Raw genomic sequence first — 20,497 nt, 5'->3', positions numbered from 1 at the left:
TATTGTTCATCAATTGTATGTGAACACATGTACAAATACGATTTAAAAAAGGTTTTTAATTATATATTTTTTTTGTTTAATTTTATTTTATCTATCAATATCATTAACTTATCTACTTATTACAAAGGTACATTTCTCTAAACAAAATGAAGAATCAATGTAACAATGAATTATATCATAAAGATACATCAAGTCCGCAATCTGTATCCTAACTTCCAACTTACCTAGACCAAAATATTCCAGGCGCTGATCATAAGACTGAAGGGTTACATTTAAATGTTAGGTTATAAAAAAAATATATCTGCACAGATTCAATTTAATTAAAGCGAATTATGTAACGTGGTGACCCATGATGAAAACATTACCTCGGCTAGTGGCCCTCCTCATTCCCGTTTCAGGATTGGGAGGTCTTTGTTGTCGCAAAGCACGACCGCGACGATCCTGTGCCAATTTGTCAGGACGCACAAACAGGCCGTGGCGCGGTTTACATGTGAAGTAGCGTTCTTCTTGGACGGTTCCATCATTTTTCCCTGACAATTCATAAAAAAACAATAATAATTTGAATTTGGTTGAAGCCTTGCGGCTACTATCTTAGACTTACGGATGAGAGGTTTGAACCCCATTTTACACCAACTTGATTCCCATTTTTAAGTCAGGAGATGTCACCAAACCGAGAGTATTTTACATGCAATGTCTAAGAAATATTTGCGTTTATGATTTACCAAAATATTTTAACTTTGGCGGCCATTTTCAACAAGTGTGAATAACTCATCAAGAAAATAGGAATGTGGTAGAGTGGGGTCCGAACCTCGGACCTCTGATCCTTGAGTCCGCGACGGGACCAAAACTCAATTCTTAAAGTTTGAAATCTGCCACTGACACCTGTATAAAATACTAAAAATAAAATTTATACAAAATATATCTTATCTAGGATTATAAAATGTATACGAGTTATAGAAATATAAGTTGGAATATCCCTGCAATGATAAATATATAATATCTTTTAAGGAAATAAATACATAGGTATATTTAAAAGTAATTACAATGCAAACAGTAGCTAACTTTGTGTTTGATAATCTTACTTCAATTTTTGTGGGTATGGGCGGCTCTATATGCAGTAGCGCGCGCATTATTACTACGAGGGATACCCAAATTTAATTTAGAAATGAAGTGCCCCTGCGGAAAGGGGAATAATGATGATCAGTGAATGCTCACCTGTGGGAGTGTCCAGCTCAACCCCAACCCAGGTGCCGGGGGCGAAGTGTGCGGGGCCCAAGTAGGCCACAACCCCCGTACTGCTGGTAAGGCGGATGTGCACACTCTCCCCCAGTACCAGCCACTCGGGGACACTGTCCCACACCTCGCAGCGGGAGCCGCTCAGGTCGGACCCCTCGTCTATAAAAAGATTACAAGTTAGCAGCAGAACTGGCATGTCCCCAACTCTTGGCTCGAGGGTCACATGTGGCCCAAGCGAAAGTTTAGTGTGACCCTACTCAAGTTTTCAACATTCTATACATTTTGCATATTGTTTGATTGAGAGCATAATTAAATACATCAATATGGACCATAGATCAATGTAGACATCCCTATTACATCTTTACTGACGTTCGACATTCTGAAATGGCAACGTGACGACTCACTTAGCCAGTTACTATAATTATAATCTATGACTAAAATAACTCTGTTTGATGTATAGGTTGAAACTGCACCTCCAGATTTACAAATGGAGCATAATATAGACATGCAAATGAAAACCATGTTTGAAGATAGAAAAATACAATAATTTGATGAAAACCGTGTTTGAAGATAGTAAAATACAATAATTTGATAAAAAATATATACTTGAAGATAAATTTCCAAAATTAAGGCAACTAGCAATGTGTTCCGGCAATTTCTAGGCCGTTTGCGAGCTCTTTGTGCATGCCATCATCCTCAGTTATGTGAACTTCAATTCGCCATTTGATTCTGTAGAAATTTTTCACTATCAGATTTTTTTTGGTGGCATTTTGTAATTGCATGCGTAGAAGACCAAAAATATATTTTTTGCATTAAACCGCATGTTAGTTAACGAATATTTATTATGTTTTATTGTTTACAATAAATGCTTGACTTTTTTCATGTTCATGTTCCAAATTACCAGAAATAAAATATCTCCTAAGTCCGGGAAATACAGATGATTTAAAAGTAAAATTATTAAGATTAATTAACAGGTAAAATGATCAATAAGTATAATAATTTGATAAATTTGCAGCCCGTGGTGTAATATGTAAGACGCTTGCCTCACACACGAAGGGTTCTGGGTTCGATTCCTTGTGAAAACACAAAAATTTAATGTGATTTATCTCAAGCTTGAGTGTTCTGTGCTGTAATTGAGCCTTGTGGCCTGTTATGAAACAAAATAAGTATTAGGTAAAATAATGGGCTGCAATTGCAGTATTTGTTACCATCAATAAGCCTCTCTGAGCTAGAGAATTCGGCATCATTATTGATGTTGAGATGTGTCATCTGCTGTTCTAACTTCATCGCAACTTTAGAGTCACTTGTCCGCGGTCTGGCCATGGGAAACGAAGCTCTGTTGTTAGAAACGTTTTTTGAAGAACCGGTCACTTTGCGCCGTCGAACAACCTAAGGGGAAAAAAAAGGTACATTAAAATAATTCACGGCCACTTTCAATGACATAATAATTACACAAAAATTATAAATGTTTGAATTCCTTCAATCCTCTATACCATACATATGACTGAACACTATCATATTGTCGCTAGGCATATAACGTGATGTGACAAAATTGAAATTACGCAGGAGAGTAAAAAATCCATTTTTAAGCAAGGAAATTAAAGAAAACTCTTAAAATTTGTAAATAATTATGTTTTTTTTTTGTATTTGAATCGACACTTAGAAATATAATTTTAAATTTTACATTGGAGGTATTGTTTGTTCTTAAAGATGACACATTGGAGATTTTGGAATAAATACTTATCGGTCTGAATCAATTTAGCTTCTTCTGTTTATTTGATAAGGAAAATGAATGGCCTTGGAGCCATCCAATGTGACGATTGTGCATATTGGAATTATTAGGGTCCTACTTTTGAGAGACAATACACATTGGAGGTGTGTTTTTCTCAATTATTTTTATTTGAGTCATACACAGGACATTGGAGATACTACAGAACGATCCAGGCCAAAGTGAAGTACAAGAATACAAAATAAAAGCATTTTGGAAAAATCGTCACATTGGAGATATTACGTAGAAAGGCATATACCTTACAAACTATAAAAAAAAGTGTTACTTAAATGTAAAATTGTATATTTATAGCAATGAGGTACCACTGACAATTGTCACTTTTGTTAAATAAGCATTGTTTCATTTAAAAAAAAACAATAAAATTGACTTTATAAAGCTTTGCATAAAAAAAAAACAGAATTACTCAAAAAAAAACAAAATAACGTACAATTTTGAGTAGACAAATATTTTGTGTAGAGTTGGAACACCTCTTTAACAATGTCATGTAAATTATTTTTTTACTTGAGTAAAACAAGAAGAAAAAAACCACTACACAAAAAAGAAAAATAAGACGAGGATAAAATGTGTGTAATATTTACCTTCCCAGGTGGCAACTGAGTTTTCACGATGGATGTACCCTCGTATGGAGAATCGTAGCCACCTCCAGAACCAACGGAAGAGCCCTCATTCTTAGATTCACTCATTATATCAGGGTTGGACTGGTCCGAAGTGATGGCTTCATCATCATAGACCGCAGATTGTCCATTGGTAACTTGCTGAATTCCCTTGTCAGCCGCCCCCACAGTGAGTTTGATTTGACTAGATGAAGTAATGGTCTGACTCTGAACTGGCAAGCAACCCAGTGGCTCAACCCACGTATCGGATTTATTGTTTTCTATTAAACTCTTACCATTGTCCTTCAACTCCTGCGATTTAGAGTTGTTTTTTAAGTTTTTTGAATTTTCGATTATAACATTTTGGTGAGTGTAAGAATTATTTTGAAATAAACCCTCATCGATGCACTCATTTAAAAAAGGATTTATCCTGTTCCGTGACCCGGGAGTTAGCACAGGTGTTTTTGCAGATTTTATTATTGACTGGAATGGATCGTTGAAGTCATTTTTGCAATCATTTATATCATTTTTCAAGTCATTCATATCACTTTTCAGATCCGAGAGGTCATTTTTGAGGCCAGCAATTGAATTTTTAGATTTGTTAAGCTGTTGGTCAGTTTGGCCTTGCACTTGGGGGTTTCTGGAATCGAAATCTGGAGTTTCATCGACACTCATACTTCTTATGGATAAAGTATCATCACTATTTAAGTTTGTGGAGGAAACTGCTTGAGATCCTGCAATGAGAAATAATTACTTATATTAGCCTCCATGCCGAAATTGTTACATATCAGGTTTTTTTCCAGAGAAGAAAAAATAAATACCATATCCACTGGACGAAATGGATGGTGAATTTTTGGTTGGACCCCTATCTGTAGTCAGTTCATGTAAGGAGTCTAGAGTGCGAGAAGCCGGGAGGAAACCTCGTGATGTACCCCTACTTTTAACAATAGGCTAGAAAAATAAATGCGACATTTTAAAGGGTTCCATATTGATGAATAATTTATATATACTCAAACATTATTCCTCAATATTTTACCTTTGGTGTAACATGGTCATTTTCTGGATCAGAATGTGTATCATCCTTATCATTTTCTTCTCCTCTTCCTCTCCTCTTTCCTGCTCCACCACTTCCAACTCCTGAAATACTGCCCGGCTCTTCATGCAGAGTAGTCATTCGCATACCCAGTTTGCCACTGGCGGGAGAGGCTGGAAACACAAACATACAGTCAAATAAAAAAATTCAAGACAAGAAAGATGTCTAACTATTATGTTGGTTCTACAAATATTGAAATAAAAAAGACAAATATTTTAGTAGACACGGAGATTACAATTGAGAAGGAAATATGCAATTAAGGCATATAAAGAGCTAATCTGTAATTGGTTTAAACCAATTTATCTTGATAAAAATACCTCGGGAATTAGATCCACAATATTGATGATTTTAAAGCTCATATTTAAATAATGGTAAATAGACAGATTACTTCATGAAAACAATAATACGTACCAGCAAAAATAATGGTAAATTGTCAAAATAATGATATTCATATTAAGAAATTAACAATTTATAACATACACTTTGGTTGCTGCATTCTCAACGAATTGAGATTCAAGTTGAGATTCAAGAATGTTGGCCTGGCTGCATGTTTGATAAGAAATCAACAATATAGTTAGATAAAGGTTTATGTTTCGGTGTCTCGGTTCTTTAAGGCTACCTTCTAAGAAAGGGTTATGAAAAAGCGCGTACAATTCAAGTCTTTATCCAATAGTAAGAAATCAACTCAGCTGCAAAGCTTCTTCTTAGAAAATAGCCAAAATACCAAAAATAAATGCGCTTTTAATGCCTTTAATAGCTAAAGCTACTAAAGCCATATTAAAAGTATCTTCTGTATATAGGTTTTATAGAAAGCTTACTGCAAGTGCATTTATTTTGTTCACCTTAAACTAAAGCGTCAATCGACAATATGAGTGTAGAGCCACCAATTTTCAATACAATGTTTCATTCAAAGATTGGAGGAATGTCAAAAGACAATTCTCACCTCAGGATTTGCAGGCCATGCATAAATGCTAGTAGAATATAGATATTCCTAGAATGTTTTATAGCCAATAGGTTTCATAATACGAGTAGTACACAATATTATTCTACGACATTTATGTCATTCACGACAATATTTATTTAATGCCAATTAATTTAGACAGCTAAAAATTTTGCTACAAACATGCATGACCTTTATTTCCTTTTTTATTATGTACTGAACCAGTAATCATGTGCTGATGTGTAGCAGCAATTAGTATAAGTGGAGAGGGCAGAAAAGTTTTACTATACGAGAGTTGCTTTTTATATTTCGGGATTATAGTAGAAAAAAAACAAAAACAAAAAGATGCATTTTGATATCTGGGAATAAAAAGAAGTCATTTGATGCCAAGTCAGGACTATACGGCGGATGAGTCTTTAATTTGATGTTTTAACTAGTTAAATATTCGATTGTTTGCGCCAATATTTTGTCGGCAGTTGGTTTTTCTTATTTCTGTGAAGACTACTGGCAAACAAATGGTTGTGTGCCATTCAGAATTGACCGTTTTACGTTGCACCAAAGGTACAGTTGCGACATGTCCAGTTTTACTTTTGGTAAAACACAGGCGACCACTTGATTTTAAGTGCTTTGTTCCCGAACAACTTTTGTTGGATTTCGCTCATCTTGAAACACCCATACCATCGACTGCTGTTTACTCATACGAATATATCCAAGATTCATCACCGGTCACGATGTTATAGACATATTTTAAAGCACCGCAATCATATTTTTTGAGCATTTCTACTATTTGACACGAGCGATCGTCAAATTATGTGGAATCCAACGTGAACAAATCTTTTTGACGCCCTAATGTTCATGTAATATTGAATGTATGCTGGTCCCACTAATGCTCAAGGATGCTTAAATCACACATTAAGTCAAATGATGATTTTCCATTATCAGTTGATGCACAGCATCAATGTTTTTCGAAACAATAACCTATTTTAGACAACCTTGGAAAAATTCGTCATTGAGCGAACTGCGGCTACAATTGAACTATGTATACCATCGATAAATACTGGTCCTTGATGGTGGTTAATCGTTAAAATTTGAATTAAGTTCATCAATGCACTGGTTGTTGAGTTAATCGTCGTCGAATGTTGTAAAAAATAATCGCACGAAAATGTTCACATTCTACTTCCATTTTTGCACTGATATCGAATTTTGAAATAACTATAACTATTGTAAATAGCAACCGTATAAAAAACATTCTGAGTAAATATAACTTCTAAAATGTCAAAGTCTATGATATAGGTGTCAGTTCCCAGATGCATCAGTGTTGCCAAATCTCAAACTATACAAAAAGCAACCCTCGTACAAGTACTGAAAATGCAATTATATGTTGATGGACTAGGCAGACACGTAATTGGAAACCCGTGTTAATGTTAACCTTATTTAGAAGTTTTACAGAGATAAATGTGCAGTCAGTATATTACATCTTGCTCTAAGGTCGGATGGTGGAATAATGTCAAATATTCAAAACAATATTCCAACTATACTATTGATAAATTTTAGAATAAATAAATCACCGTAAATGAGATGAAGCAGTCATTTAGCCTTTCAGATATAAGTTGGGAAGATACTATAAATATTAATGAGTAATGAAATGTGTTTTTATTTTTAGAAAATGATCAATTTAATGTAAATAATGTAAGGACTAGACACCATAACTTTGGACTTTTTGTTTATTTTTTAAATTTAATTTTAATTATCATTATTTTGTTTATTTGTTTTTGGTCAGACTTAAAAATTGCTAAGGGCAATAAGTCCGCCATTTATCGAATATATCTTTATTATTTTGTATTTATCACATTGTATATATATGTACCTTAGAGGACAAAACACAGGAGTCCACTTTTTGCTCTTTTGATGGTAAAAATGCAAGAATGATCGCAATAAGCAATTTAATATGTGAATAAAACACAGAAGTTCACATTGTTTTAATGCAAAAAACATCAGTAGTCTCTCAAGATAGGCATTACATTTTTTTTATTATTAAAATAATCATTATTTTACATTGAAAGTTTTTTATAGATTGAAATTATCTCATTTGGTTCCCAAGTTACGATGTTTTGGAAATAGCACATTCAACTCAAAAATGTGACTCCCATGGTTTATCCTTGAAAGTCCAGAATTATTATGGTTGATAAGAGATTTTATTATTACTTTTATTATTACTGTTTTATTTTGGATGGTCAAAAATAAAGTATATAGGAATTAAATCTTAGATTTTCATTGCATATTAATTTATAATGGGTGTCTCAAAACCTACTTGAATTTTGAATTTCAAATCATTTTCATTGTATCAAACATGGAACGCGGATATTTTGCAGTTGTCATCAGTAATGTTTGAGGTTAAGTCATGCAGCGTTCTTCAGTCGAGCAACGCATAGAATTGTGAAAATTCACTACCGAAATGGTGAGAACTTAACAGAGACGTTTCAATAATGTCGCACATTTATCGGTCACCATTATGCACCATCTGGAGCCGCTGTGGAGATTAAATTAATAAATTTGAAACTGTTAACTTAATTCAGGATGTTAAAGCAAGTACGTCAATTAACAGAAATGTCAAATTTGGGGGACTGAAAACCCACGAGTGATGCACCCACCGCGTGACTGCGTGGTGTGGATTTTGGTCTAGTGGAATCATTGGCCCATATTTTTCGAAAATGCAACCGGCAATGCAGTTACCGTCAATGATCTTCGTTATCGCGACATATTAACTAACTTTTTGTGACCTGCGTTGGATGAAATTGATGTTAATGACATTCGGTTTCAACAAGATGGTGCAACCTGTCACACTGCGGCAGAAACAGCGCAGTTAATCTCCAGGGTGAGTTATCTCGCGGCGGAGAGAAATTTACTGGCCACCAAGATCGTGTGATCTAACACCTTTGAGCTTTTTTCTTTGGGGGTTTCTGAAGAGAAAAGTGTATGCAAATAATCCACAGAAAATTCTGGAGCACAAAACGGAAATTCAACAAGTCATTGATGAAATTCATCCACAATTATGACAAAATGTGATCGAAAATTTAGTGAAAAGGGTGAACGTTTGCCAACAAAGCCAAGGCATTTGTCGGTTGTGTTCCACACGTAACCTCCGTGTTCATATTTTACATTAAAAAGAAAACACCCTCAAAATTCAACTGCAGTATCTGTTTTAATGAAAAAATAAAATTCAAGTAGGTTTTCAGACAACCTTTAAGTATTTTTATTTTTAAATTAATGGGAAACATAACAATCAATGGGAACAAAATTTTCACTTGTCTTTTCTTATTACAATACTTTCATTAGACATTACAACTGTCTACCCTGGAGAATTGAAAGTAAGTGCATACAAATGATATATTATAGATATTAATAAAGAATACATATTGGGGACTTAAATAAGTTCTTGCTGTTTTTTGTCTTACTTTATTTATAAAATTTAGTAAAGAACATATGATTGAAAGTATTTTCCATTGCTAGCGACTACTTTCTCCCATCTTTCTGACAGCATACGAATACCATCTCGAAAAAACAACTCATATTTTGAGTTTATCCATGAATCGAGCCATTTTTTGACATCTTCATAAGAATGGAATTGCTGCTCAGCCAGGCCATGAGTTATCGATCGGAACAACTGGTAAAATGGAAGGAGCAATATCCGGTGAATACAGCAGGTGGGGTAGGACTTCCCATTTGAGCATTTCCAAGTATGTTATGACTGGCCTTGCAACGTGTGAACGAGCGTTTTCATACTGCAAAATTACTTTGTCGTGTCTCTCCTCGTATTGTGGCCATTTTTCCTTCAATGCTCAGCTCAAACGCATCAATTGTAGTCGATAGCGATCTTACATGATGGCTTCGTTGGGTTTGAGGAGCTTATAATACACTACACCCGGCTGATCATGGTGCAGAGCAGAGATGATGATGATGTTCGGTGATGTTCCGACAGAGCATGGTCACTGTAAGTCTCCACAAGAATTCTTTGTGATTTAGCTGCAGATATGCAGTAAAATTCCCCACAAATACTCTTTTTTTGGCATGAAATTCAACATGTTTAACACTATGAAAAAAATATGTTGTTTACACTTTGGCGGAATAACACATACTGTAATTTCAATTCTAATGGGCGAGCTTGAAAATGAAGTTGGCTGTAGTATTGCTCGATGTTAAAAGACTAAGATGACATTATATGTCAGAAAACAGTGAAAACTTATTCAAGTCCCTATTTATATTTTTTCATCTATCATAGGTGTGATTAATTCTCAAGTACTTCTCAAGTTATTTTATTTTATTAACTTTTCATGCCCATAAGGCTTTTACATACACATAAATTATAAAACATGAGTACATAAACAACAAGTTATGATCGATACAATAAATATTCAGTGAATTAATCTGTTTTATTAGTGTTATAACCATAGTCACAGTCATCAAGAGAAAGTTTCCCATATTTGTAAAATATATATTCTGTACTGCTACAAGTCAATAAACTGTTAAATTTATTCGATAATATGTATTATGTATGTAATAACTTACACCGTCTTGTAAAACAACTCCGCAACTAAATCATTAAAAGAAATAAGACATTGACCACGACACTTGACTAATGGTGTCTACTGGTTTGTTAATGACGTGTGTTTTCAAAACTCCTTGCTAATATTTGCTCAAAACATCAGCGAGAAGTGATCAAAACACAGAGCATAGCAACCCGGAAGGACACCATCAGTATCTGAAAGGCCGTGAAAATCTAAGAAGTTAATCACACTTTACACCGACTAACAAACAAATATACAAACATTTAAATATTTTAACATTCCATCTTTTCACATTTAGACAGGACATTGTCTCAACACAACATAAAGATATTTTTACTTCATAGCAAAATCGTGACAACAACAACATTGATAATTTTGTGAGAAAATATTAAAATTTGAAAAATGATAAGAGTATGAAATGCGGCATTCAGCTTTATAATCAAAATATGAATGTAATATAAAACTACAGAAAACAGTGGGACAAATTAATACACTGCATGCAATCTCTACAGAATGGCAAATAATATATTTATACTTGAATACAACTACTAAGCTCAAATCACAGATGTCATTATTGATTGAAATGAGAATAACTCTTTTTAAAAATACACAAATTTAGCAATTTGAAAATATTATTTATATTTTAAAATTTCATAATAAAAAATACATTATATTTTTAAAATATGTCATTTGCTGTCAAATGGTATACTATCAATATTATGGTAAGTAACAGTTTGCTTTTTAATGTGCAAATGTATAAATTCAACATATGTATTATGTATTGTCCAAATAATTACTACCTGTGATATTAGGCAGAGATATTGAATGTTCGCTTATCTGCCTGTATAAATAAAGAGCTTACATTGCCACCACAAACATACTATCAACATGAATGATATTATTTACTAAGGATCTTCATATTGGCGTAATAATGCAGAGCTATGTCTTTAGATCTCCATTGTTTTACCTGAGAGAATGGAGCCTGAAGGTTGCACAAATAAAATATTAAAACACAAATTAGTCAAAGCGGATTCTATTCGATAATATTTTTGATAATTGTTTTTGTAATATCTTTTTGAAGATTGGCGATAATAGTTGAAAATAACAATTAGATTTAAGTGTTCGAGTGATGGAGTGCAGTCTCTCAAAATAAAATATATGCAGCTGCAAAATGTGGAACTAAAGAAGGGAGTGGCTATGGAGCGGGGGTTACCTGGGACCAAAGACAACCATAGAAAATAATGTGAAAACAATATTACAAAAACCACCAACTCGCTGACAAGTGGAAAAGTAAATCTACGGAAAGCTTGAAGCGCTGACAAGACATACAATTGGAAAACTTTGAGAAAACCATTAAGACTGCAAGCGTGATAGCTCGATGGAAACTGGGTATGATCGCTGAATGGTAAGCGCAACCCCTTCCTCCTCCTAGGAAATGTATCTTCCCTCAAGTCTACCACCCGCTAATCACAATCCAAATGTAATTAATAAAAACCAAGCTTTCATAAAGAAGAAAAACACACGATTAAATGTATTAACAATTATCAAAGAAGGCAACTGAACAAATCACTCTTGTGATATTTTGTTGAATTTAACAATGAAATGAAACACTCAGTTTGCCTTCTTCGAGTTGAACTTGAGGCATTCGAGAAAAGTTTTTTAAAAAAGGGATTAAGCTTAGGATTAAGTTTGCGACTTACCGAGACCGAAAGGTTTAGAAGGAGCAGCCGCATCTCCTTCCCCGCCAAAGGAATGCCTTCCCCTGAGGCCGGCGGAACGAACACTGGAGGAAAGCAATTCGTTATTCAGATCGGTTACACTTTCTGACCGACCCAAACCGATAAGAGATTCCAAAGAGGCATCCAAACGCATGATCTGAAATAATCAAAAAACTTTATGAAATGATTACGATAATAAGCAGTTACATCAAGATGCTTTGAAATTCATGTTAATTAATTTATCAACAGTATTCGTACACTACATACACGTAAAGAATAAGAGAATTAAATAAATATAACATTTTAATCCAAACTGAAATTTCGTGAAGATGAAATAAGTTATGTATAAAGAGTTCTACTTCAAAAACCAATATTGGAAAAATTTAATCATGCATGAATTTCCATTTATTTAGTCAAATTTGAGACATTAAGTTATATTAATTTATATGCATGTACTTAAGAACACAATTTATAAACAAAATAAGAAAAGGATGATTTATAGATCTTTATATTTTCTATTATATTATTATGCTTTACTACGTACATATATGGAGAAAACTACAAACATTCTTCACATACTGATATTAAACCATGACAATATTTTAGAAAAATTGACCAACATGCCTAAATTTATCACCAAGAAACTCAAAACAAAATCAAAACTCAAAATAAAAAGTATATGGATGTAATTTTATACTCCAGTACTTACACCACCCGTTTTACTAGCTGTATCCAAAGCCTGCATGTCAAACAATTGTCATGCATTATTATATTGGTACTATATTATAATGTATCGATATAAATAGAAATATTCAATATACTGCAGAAGAGAAGTAAACAAAAAAATAATGCCTTTTTTAAAAAAAGAAAGCGTAATTAGCCAATTTAAAAAAAACAATTTGAACCATTTTTTGTGGAAACGCAGATTTATTTTCCGGGGTAAGCGAGCTTATAATTTTCAGGCACGGTGTTTTTGTTTTTACCTGCGAGAAATTGGGCACGGAAGCCGTCTTCCTCATGGCAATAGTTTGTCCTTGGGCCTGTTGTAACTCCTTCACAGCAACACTCTGTCGAAGTCTATCCAGAGTCAATATGCTCTCCACTGCACTAACTCCACGGGTATACTTTTCTATTAAAGAGAAATCAATCAAATGCATGAAGAAAAATAGTCATTTATTATTAAAAGATACTTCAAAGTATTCCTTATTCCATAGAAGATAAATAAATTTTAACAAATCAGATTTATTTTTACATTACAGTCTGTTTATCCGAACTCCAGTCATCGGTATTGCCAAATATCCGGATCGTTATCAGGAAATGAGAAATAAAGGAGATGTTACAATAAATAAAAAAGGGCACAGGCGGGTTAATTAATTTTGCTGACTATGTTTATAGTGACCGACTGAAGTTTCTGTTTCGGCCAGTAAAATGAATTTCGGCAGTTTTGGTTTCGGCCAAAAATTGACAAAACTTTGGCTTAGCCCAAACCTGCAGTCGGATTACGTTCGGCTGTACCTCGGGTGGAAAATTAGCATAATTAGAAATATTGGATTGCCATTCAAATAATTAGTTATTGTACTGCCATTGTCTTACTAAAAAATAAAAACTAGACTGATATGGTGATTTGTTGACTATAGTTAGTAGTTCTAAGATCTTTTATATTTATATTTGTGTGATTCTTTTATAGTTAATAAGTTGAAATTCCTATAGTGTACATTGAAGAACTGTTACATGAAATTACATGTATTAGCAATTATTGTAATTACATGTAACAATGAACCAAAAAGATTATTTCATTGTGTATTTTATTTAACACTTATTCTAAATGTTTAACAATAAAAATGCCTAATTTTGGGTGTTTTGAACTGACCTTTAACTTACGTATTTAAATAAGTTTTGATTTTAGCCAAAACTAGAAGTATTTTGTTTAGAATTTAAGTCACTTGTTACACATAGTAGTATGCTTTATAGTTTCAATAGTGTCGAAATTCAGTTAGGTTTCGGATGAAGATGTTTAAGTTCTCAATGTGATTCCAATTCGCTGTATTTCAAAAGCAATAAAAAAAGTGGTTTGAAGAGTAAATTTTGCATTTTCTTTCAAAACATTCTCTTAATTTAATGCGTAGTCCGATTATCGGGATTTGCAGAAATCCCAATAATGTCTGCCACTCATTAATCCGGATATTAAGAGTTTTACTGTAATTCTTACAGAAAACTAATTCATATTTTTTCCAGAAAATAATTTTATTTAGAATTTAAGTAACTTGTAATACATAGTAGTGTGCTTTATAGTTTAAATAGTACTGAATATTGTTTTAGAGCATAAGGATATGTAATACATAAATAAACAGTGGAAAGAAGATTAGATTTACAAAACTATACTAATATATATGTGTATCTATCTCCAGTAAAGAAACCCTTTAGCTCTATGGCATAGAATAAAAGCGTTCCAAATTTTTGGTTTGGTTTTTAGTTTAACAACAAATGTGGAACGGACGTTTTCGGTTTACGCTTCCAATTCTCGATCAGAGTACCTAAGGTATGTTGTATTGATGTAAACTGTATCTAACTTCACGGTTAATAATCATAGAATGTTTTTTCTCCGTATGGGTGACTCTATTAGCCAGTGGCGTGTTATTACTCTAAGAAATCTATACATGTTGTTTTGTTTTAAAATATTCAAGGTACCACAGCATTTTGAAACAACCATGTGCTGCTAACCATGCTATAAATTCAAGGGGAAGATCATGTTTGTCAAACCTATATAAGTTTCCCCATCAACTGTACTGGATTCCTCTCCACTGGCTGCTATCTGGGCTAGACTTTCCCGGTCCTCCAATTCTTCCGAGGCTTTGGGAATATTCGATACAACCTCGTACGTAACTCCAGACTGGGTCAGTGTATCAGTTCTGGAAAAAGACATTTTAACATCACACCAAAAACTATTTATTTACCAGATTAATGTAAAATTACGTCATTTGAAAATTAATTGTTTCAAGATGATAATTTACCTTACGATGCGTTTTCTAATTCGATCTGTCAAGCTTTGCTTTTTGTATATATTGAGGCCTAGCCGTTTCCTTAGTACGAGATCCATCGGAGCTGGATGTGAAAGCCGTACAGTAGTTTTTAAAATCAAATAAACCCGTTCATTGGCTAAAAAATTCAAAATCGTATTTACTTACAATGAGGATTGAAAAATCTGAAAAGTGATTTTCCTGATATAAATATATTTAAGTGCACCTAAAATGGATGGTTGTGTAAAAAATATGATTAATAAAATATAAAGGCCTTTTTTAATTAATGTGTTAGTGGGTAAAGGAAAATTACAACTGCAAACATATGCATTTGGATATGTAAGAAAACCACTTAATTACATTAGACCAACATTTTAAAATCTTTGCTTACCTTCAGTGACTCTGTTGAGGTATAGACTGTCATGTATGGAGGAATCCCAACTAGCAATAGCACAAATATCCTTTTCTTGGTGTTGTACAATCTGCAGCTCGTAAAACCTGTTCCCATGTTCCTTAGGGAGGATGGAATTCAGCCCTGCTACGGTCACGTCCTCTCCACTCGGGTGTGTTGACATGTCATCCGCTAAACAATTACAATTAAAATATCATCTTGTCGTTGGCGAAAATGTATAATATTTGCGTAGGAGGATCTTTTGACATACCATTTAAATCTAAAAAGAGAACTGGGATGTGTTGTTCCATTCCTGCGGGTGGATTCCATGCTGCAGGAGCCCCGGGTATGGGACTGCCAGGATTTGGAACCATTACCTGCAAAATAAATTAGGTCATTATTACTACTGAAAATGCAATCAATTTTTTAAAAGATGATAGTATCTTTCATTGGTCATCATTTACGAAAAATAATTACAAAAATAACTTGACATAAAAATACTTTTCAATTACGAATTTACTTAATTATTTGAAAATGTATTATTTCAATAAGTAGGGTTAATTTAAACTAAATATTGAACAGAAATTGTATATCCGCGAATATTCTCAACTAAATAATCTTATAGAATTAGTCAGGTCATGATTGGATGCTAAAAATCCAACAATTGACACATTGAAACATAATTTTGCGGCCACTTTATTACAACATGCATATATTTGTACACAAGATGCTAATTTTTTTCTTGAAAAATAGTACAATTAAAAACAATATTTGCTAAAAATCGATCAATTTTTTATTTGGTTATTTGCATATAAGATTTACAAAATACAATTGTTTTTTTTTAATTTTATAGAGGTTCAGATACATATTCCTAGCATAGAAAATATTCTATAAAAGATAATTATGAATAAGACAACCTTACATTGCTAAGGGTAGCTAAGGAAAAGCTGTTAATGATTTATATTTGTAAACTCACAGCATTCCTCTCCTCAGTGAGAGACACCCACTGATCCACGAGAGACTGTTCTCGTTCTATGTCCCTCTCAGATTTGTCTGTCTTGTTGATGATGCGCTGGATCTGGGAGTCTAAGTACTGACGACGCCTCGTAAGTGCATCACTCCACTTCTCTCTCAATACTGCCAAATCTTCTTCTTGGTATGAGTCCAAAGGTTTTTGGAGACGAGATCTGAAAACAAATTTATAGGGATTTAAGAATATTTACAATTAATGAAAAGCAAGCATATTTGAAGTCATGTACATGAAATCTTGAGATGTTGTTTGGTTCCTATTTACAAAAATACCAGAAGCGTTATTACATAGATACATTTATTTTTTAATCGCAGTATATACATACATTTGAAAATATCAAAATATTCAAATTATTTACTATGTTTATACATTTTTTATAAAATGAATATCTGAATATGTGCTGCGAGAAATTGTATTGTGATAATTTCCGGTTCCCGGGTAGCCAACCCACTAATCAGCAGAACTCACCAACGAGAACTTGTGACATCACGAGCGGAGTAATTTTAAGATTACAAAACTTCAAAAAAATCATAGCATTGATAATATAAAAATGCTTAAAAAAAATTTGACTTAGATTGATAGTTTATTAACAAATATATATTTTTTTAAACCACTGAACTTCCCCATTTTCAATTCATCAATTTCTAATTCTGTTTATGAATCTCTAGTATCTTTATGCCTTATATATTATATTCGTAGTATGGACGGTATATAACGTGGTTATGTAATGCAAGCCAAGAAATTTGAATTTCAATATTACATATTACAGATGAAAATCACCTCTAACTGTTGTTTTAAATAATTAGCTACTATATACATTTAATTTTTGAACATTCGCTGATTTTTAATTTTATAAGTAAAAGATTCTAGCCAAAAAACATATAAAAATAAAATGGAAGATTAAGTTAAGATTAGAGCTACAAAAACATTTATTTTTTATACTTACTTTTTTTTCTTATAAGTACATTGGCTTTCATAATAATAAGACAAAATGATAAGAAAAAAAATCCCACATAGGCATTGCCTGTGAGTGGGTATGCTGATTTAATCAGTTTTCCGTGACAGCACGCCGTATGTGCAAAATTACACATGCATAAGCATACAAACATATGCAATACATATGAAGACTGGAGGGAAGAAACATGCTTAGTCAGTTTGTTCACGAATTTTAGTAAAATATGCCAATTTGTAAATTTTAACTGTACGCACTGTTATGTCAACCAAAAAACTTTATAAACATTAACAGTCATCAACAAAGTGGACAAAAAGTTTTGGATCAGGCGGAAGAAACATGATTAGTCAATAAGAAGAGTGAAAGAAAGAGAAAAAAAACTATTATTGACCAAGTATGTTTCTTTCGTCCAGTCTTGATATACACATACGCAATTAAAATGTAGTTTTAACTCACCTGGCACTCACACTACCGACCTCCACACTGACAATGTGTTGGCATATAATGGGAAGTGTACCAGAGTTGTGTACTGGCCGAACCCTCACCGAGAGTCTCCTCTGCTGACCCTGGCGCAGCTGGTACACCCCACCCGTCGCCATGTCAGGTTTTTGGATAACCTGTAAATATTGATAAATTAGATGACAGTGGGATATAATTACTAATTATACATGAAAAGAACTCTACAACAACCATTATCAGTTATAATTTAATGCATTCAATCAAAAATAAAGCAAAAATTGGGTTTTTGATTTTGTTTTGAACATGTGTAGGTATTGTCATTCTCGAGAGAAACTAACCAAATAATAAAACTTAATGAATGAGAACGGGAGATTAGATGTTATCTCAAAACCATTATGACGTGTATTTTATTATTACAACAACAACAAAAACAACAAACCATCTAGCCGTTTCGTAGGCAGAGAGGATAGGATGCCATATCACTCTGTTTTTGCATACATATATCGCTTCTTCTACATTCATACATCTTCTCATGAATGCTCACCGATTATTCCAACTTTTGACATGTCCATCCTCAAGTATTTGTTGGATTTGATGCCATATCTTTCTCGATCTTCCTCTATTTCTGCATCCATCCCATTGTAAATCTTTCTAGCTGTTCTTTCTACATGTCCAAATCAACGCAGAGCTTCTTTCTTAAATTTGTCGATAATGCTTATCTCAGCCTTACATAATGTACGGATCTCGACCTCTTTGCATCTGTCATACATAGTTCTACCACACATTTGCCTGAGAGATCGCATTTCAACAGCATTCAGCCTACTTTCATCCCTGTTTTTACAAGTCCATACTTTGCTCCCATACATCAGGGTCAGCACCAGGACTCCATTGTGAACTACTAATTTTGCCAAGTAACAAATAAATATACAGTAAATTAACAAACCAATTTTTTTAAATGCTTTAAACGCCTCAACAAAATCTTCTAATTCAAATCCCTTAAATGCTTAAATTCAATAAAAGTTTAACATACATTTAGAAAAATATTTTTGAATCCAAGTGTATTAAGCTATGGAAAACATGAAAAGTGTCCAGTTAGTTCTTGGACGTGTCTATAAAAAGTTAGACATATAAAATATAGCAGAAAATAGCCAGTTTGGAGAGTTCGTAATACTTATAGTTCCTTAATTATTGTGGGAATAAAATTTTTGAGATTACTGATTTTTAGTGAACCGTACCTCTACCGGAGCGTACTCTCCCTGATCATTGAGTTCTTGTATTTGCACCCAGAGCTGGATCTTGCGAGTTAATTCCGCCCAGCGGTCAGCGAGCCCGCGTGCCTTAGCCAGCTGACGCTGCTCTACCTCCCAACCAGGACGCAGGCGACTAAAGCCGGCAGAACGGTGACCCCACACCTCTATTGATAGGGCACCCTCTGTTAAAAAAAAATACGATTTTAGAAATTTCATAATGTCATCCAGCACCCAAAATCCCTTTATGACATAAAAGAAAATAACTCAGTAGTATTTGAATACGCAAAAAACTCTGCAAACAAGTACTAGGTTTAACTCTCAAGAGATTTTATTAAGATAACATTAACCTATTATGGAAACATTTTCAGTTATTTCTTTTAGACAATAATTGGGAAGAATCTCACCCACATCTATAAGGTCCAATTATTCACAAACAAACAAAAGATAAAGGAATTTTAATGAACTCGTTTGTGAATGTTTTCACGCCAATTAAACATGGTATTAGATTATTAGGTAATTAAACATAGTATGAAAAAGTACATTATTTTTCTTAAATTAAAAAGTTAAAGTTAAAATTAAATTTATATCTTTATATAATCACTGTGTAAAGCGCCCTTGAGGTATTATATTGTGAAAATGGCGCTATATAAGTTATCCATAATTATTATTATTATTATTAGAAAAATTACTATCTTCAAGAAATTTTTTTTTGTATAATTATAAAATAAAAATGAAATATTTTGTTATTGCTTCCACAGAATGCATTAGAACTTAAATTATTTAAGGCCTGTTCTGACTAAGATAGTATTGCAAGCTGATAGACAAAAAAATATCTACATAATATCATGTAACTGACCATAGAGTCACATGCCGCCTGGTTATTTCACCTATCAGCTGGAAGGGGGATCACATGCCTGAACATTGCACGAAATGCAGAGTGTACTCACCAGAGCAATGTTCTAGGAATTCCTCTGTGATGGGAACTGTGAAGTCACGCTGATCGTCAAACTTGAAGGTCTGGTGCTGGGCATGTCGCGGGGAGGTGGGCACAGGGGGAGCGTCAGCGTTCACCAGGGGTGGCACCACAATAGGGTCAGAGCCACCCCAGAAAGAGTACTGGCAGAACACAAAGTGGGACAGGGACGGCGGAAGGCTGGACGCTTGCTTGATAACTACACGACAGATAACCTGAAATGAGAAATATCGCTCTCAAATAAAAGGTTCATCAGGTAAATGATAGCAGAAAAACCGTGAATCTGGAATTAGTTTGCAGCAAACCTTTATATTTCATCCATTCTACATGGTTCTCAGATACTATTTTTGACTAGTGATATTATGGATATGTTCAGCACATAATAAAAGAAGATATACGATGGGGTACCCAAAAGCAACCGGACTAATGTTGTCGTAGATGGAGTTTTTTTTTTAGCATGCTTTGCCAGTAGAATCGTGTTAAGCTACCTT

The 20,497-nt window shown here is 33.6% G+C and overlaps 1 protein-coding gene across 2 annotated transcripts in view; it reads right to left on the bottom strand.

The window, feature by feature from the left end:
- Khc-73 (Kinesin heavy chain 73) overlaps window positions 1–20,497 on the bottom strand; it is a 187,638-nt gene that overhangs the window by 859 nt on the left and 166,282 nt on the right. Inside the window, exons 17-34 of one of the 2 annotated variants that reach the window (XM_088228830.1) lie at window positions 19,981–20,221; window positions 19,019–19,215; window positions 17,781–17,941; window positions 16,319–16,529; window positions 15,614–15,719; window positions 15,343–15,534; window positions 14,946–15,090; window positions 14,695–14,843; window positions 12,918–13,063; window positions 11,917–12,091; window positions 11,184–11,198; window positions 5,192–5,254; window positions 4,655–4,824; window positions 4,440–4,569; window positions 3,604–4,352; window positions 2,445–2,625; window positions 1,216–1,395; window positions 366–530 (exon numbers count right to left, since the gene is read on the bottom strand). In XM_088228830.1, coding sequence (XP_088084956.1) covers window positions 366–530; window positions 1,216–1,395; window positions 2,445–2,625; window positions 3,604–4,352; window positions 4,440–4,569; window positions 4,655–4,824; window positions 5,192–5,254; window positions 11,184–11,198; window positions 11,917–12,091; window positions 12,918–13,063; window positions 14,695–14,843; window positions 14,946–15,090; window positions 15,343–15,534; window positions 15,614–15,719; window positions 16,319–16,529; window positions 17,781–17,941; window positions 19,019–19,215; window positions 19,981–20,221 — 3,376 coding nt within the window. The remainder of the gene's footprint in view (window positions 1–365; window positions 531–1,215; window positions 1,396–2,444; window positions 2,626–3,603; window positions 4,353–4,439; window positions 4,570–4,654; window positions 4,825–5,191; window positions 5,255–11,183; window positions 11,199–11,916; window positions 12,092–12,917; window positions 13,064–14,694; window positions 14,844–14,945; window positions 15,091–15,342; window positions 15,535–15,613; window positions 15,720–16,318; window positions 16,530–17,780; window positions 17,942–19,018; window positions 19,216–19,980; window positions 20,222–20,497) is intronic. The other variant, XM_088228831.1, reaches the window with a different exon arrangement.

This window comes from Micrasema longulum, unplaced genomic scaffold, assembly GCF_059751315.1.
Source record: "Micrasema longulum isolate JH-2025_06_02 unplaced genomic scaffold, ASM5975131v1 h1tg000611l, whole genome shotgun sequence".
NCBI lineage: Eukaryota > Metazoa > Arthropoda > Insecta > Trichoptera > Brachycentridae > Micrasema > Micrasema longulum.
This window is presented reverse-complemented; position numbering and strand designations above follow the sequence as displayed.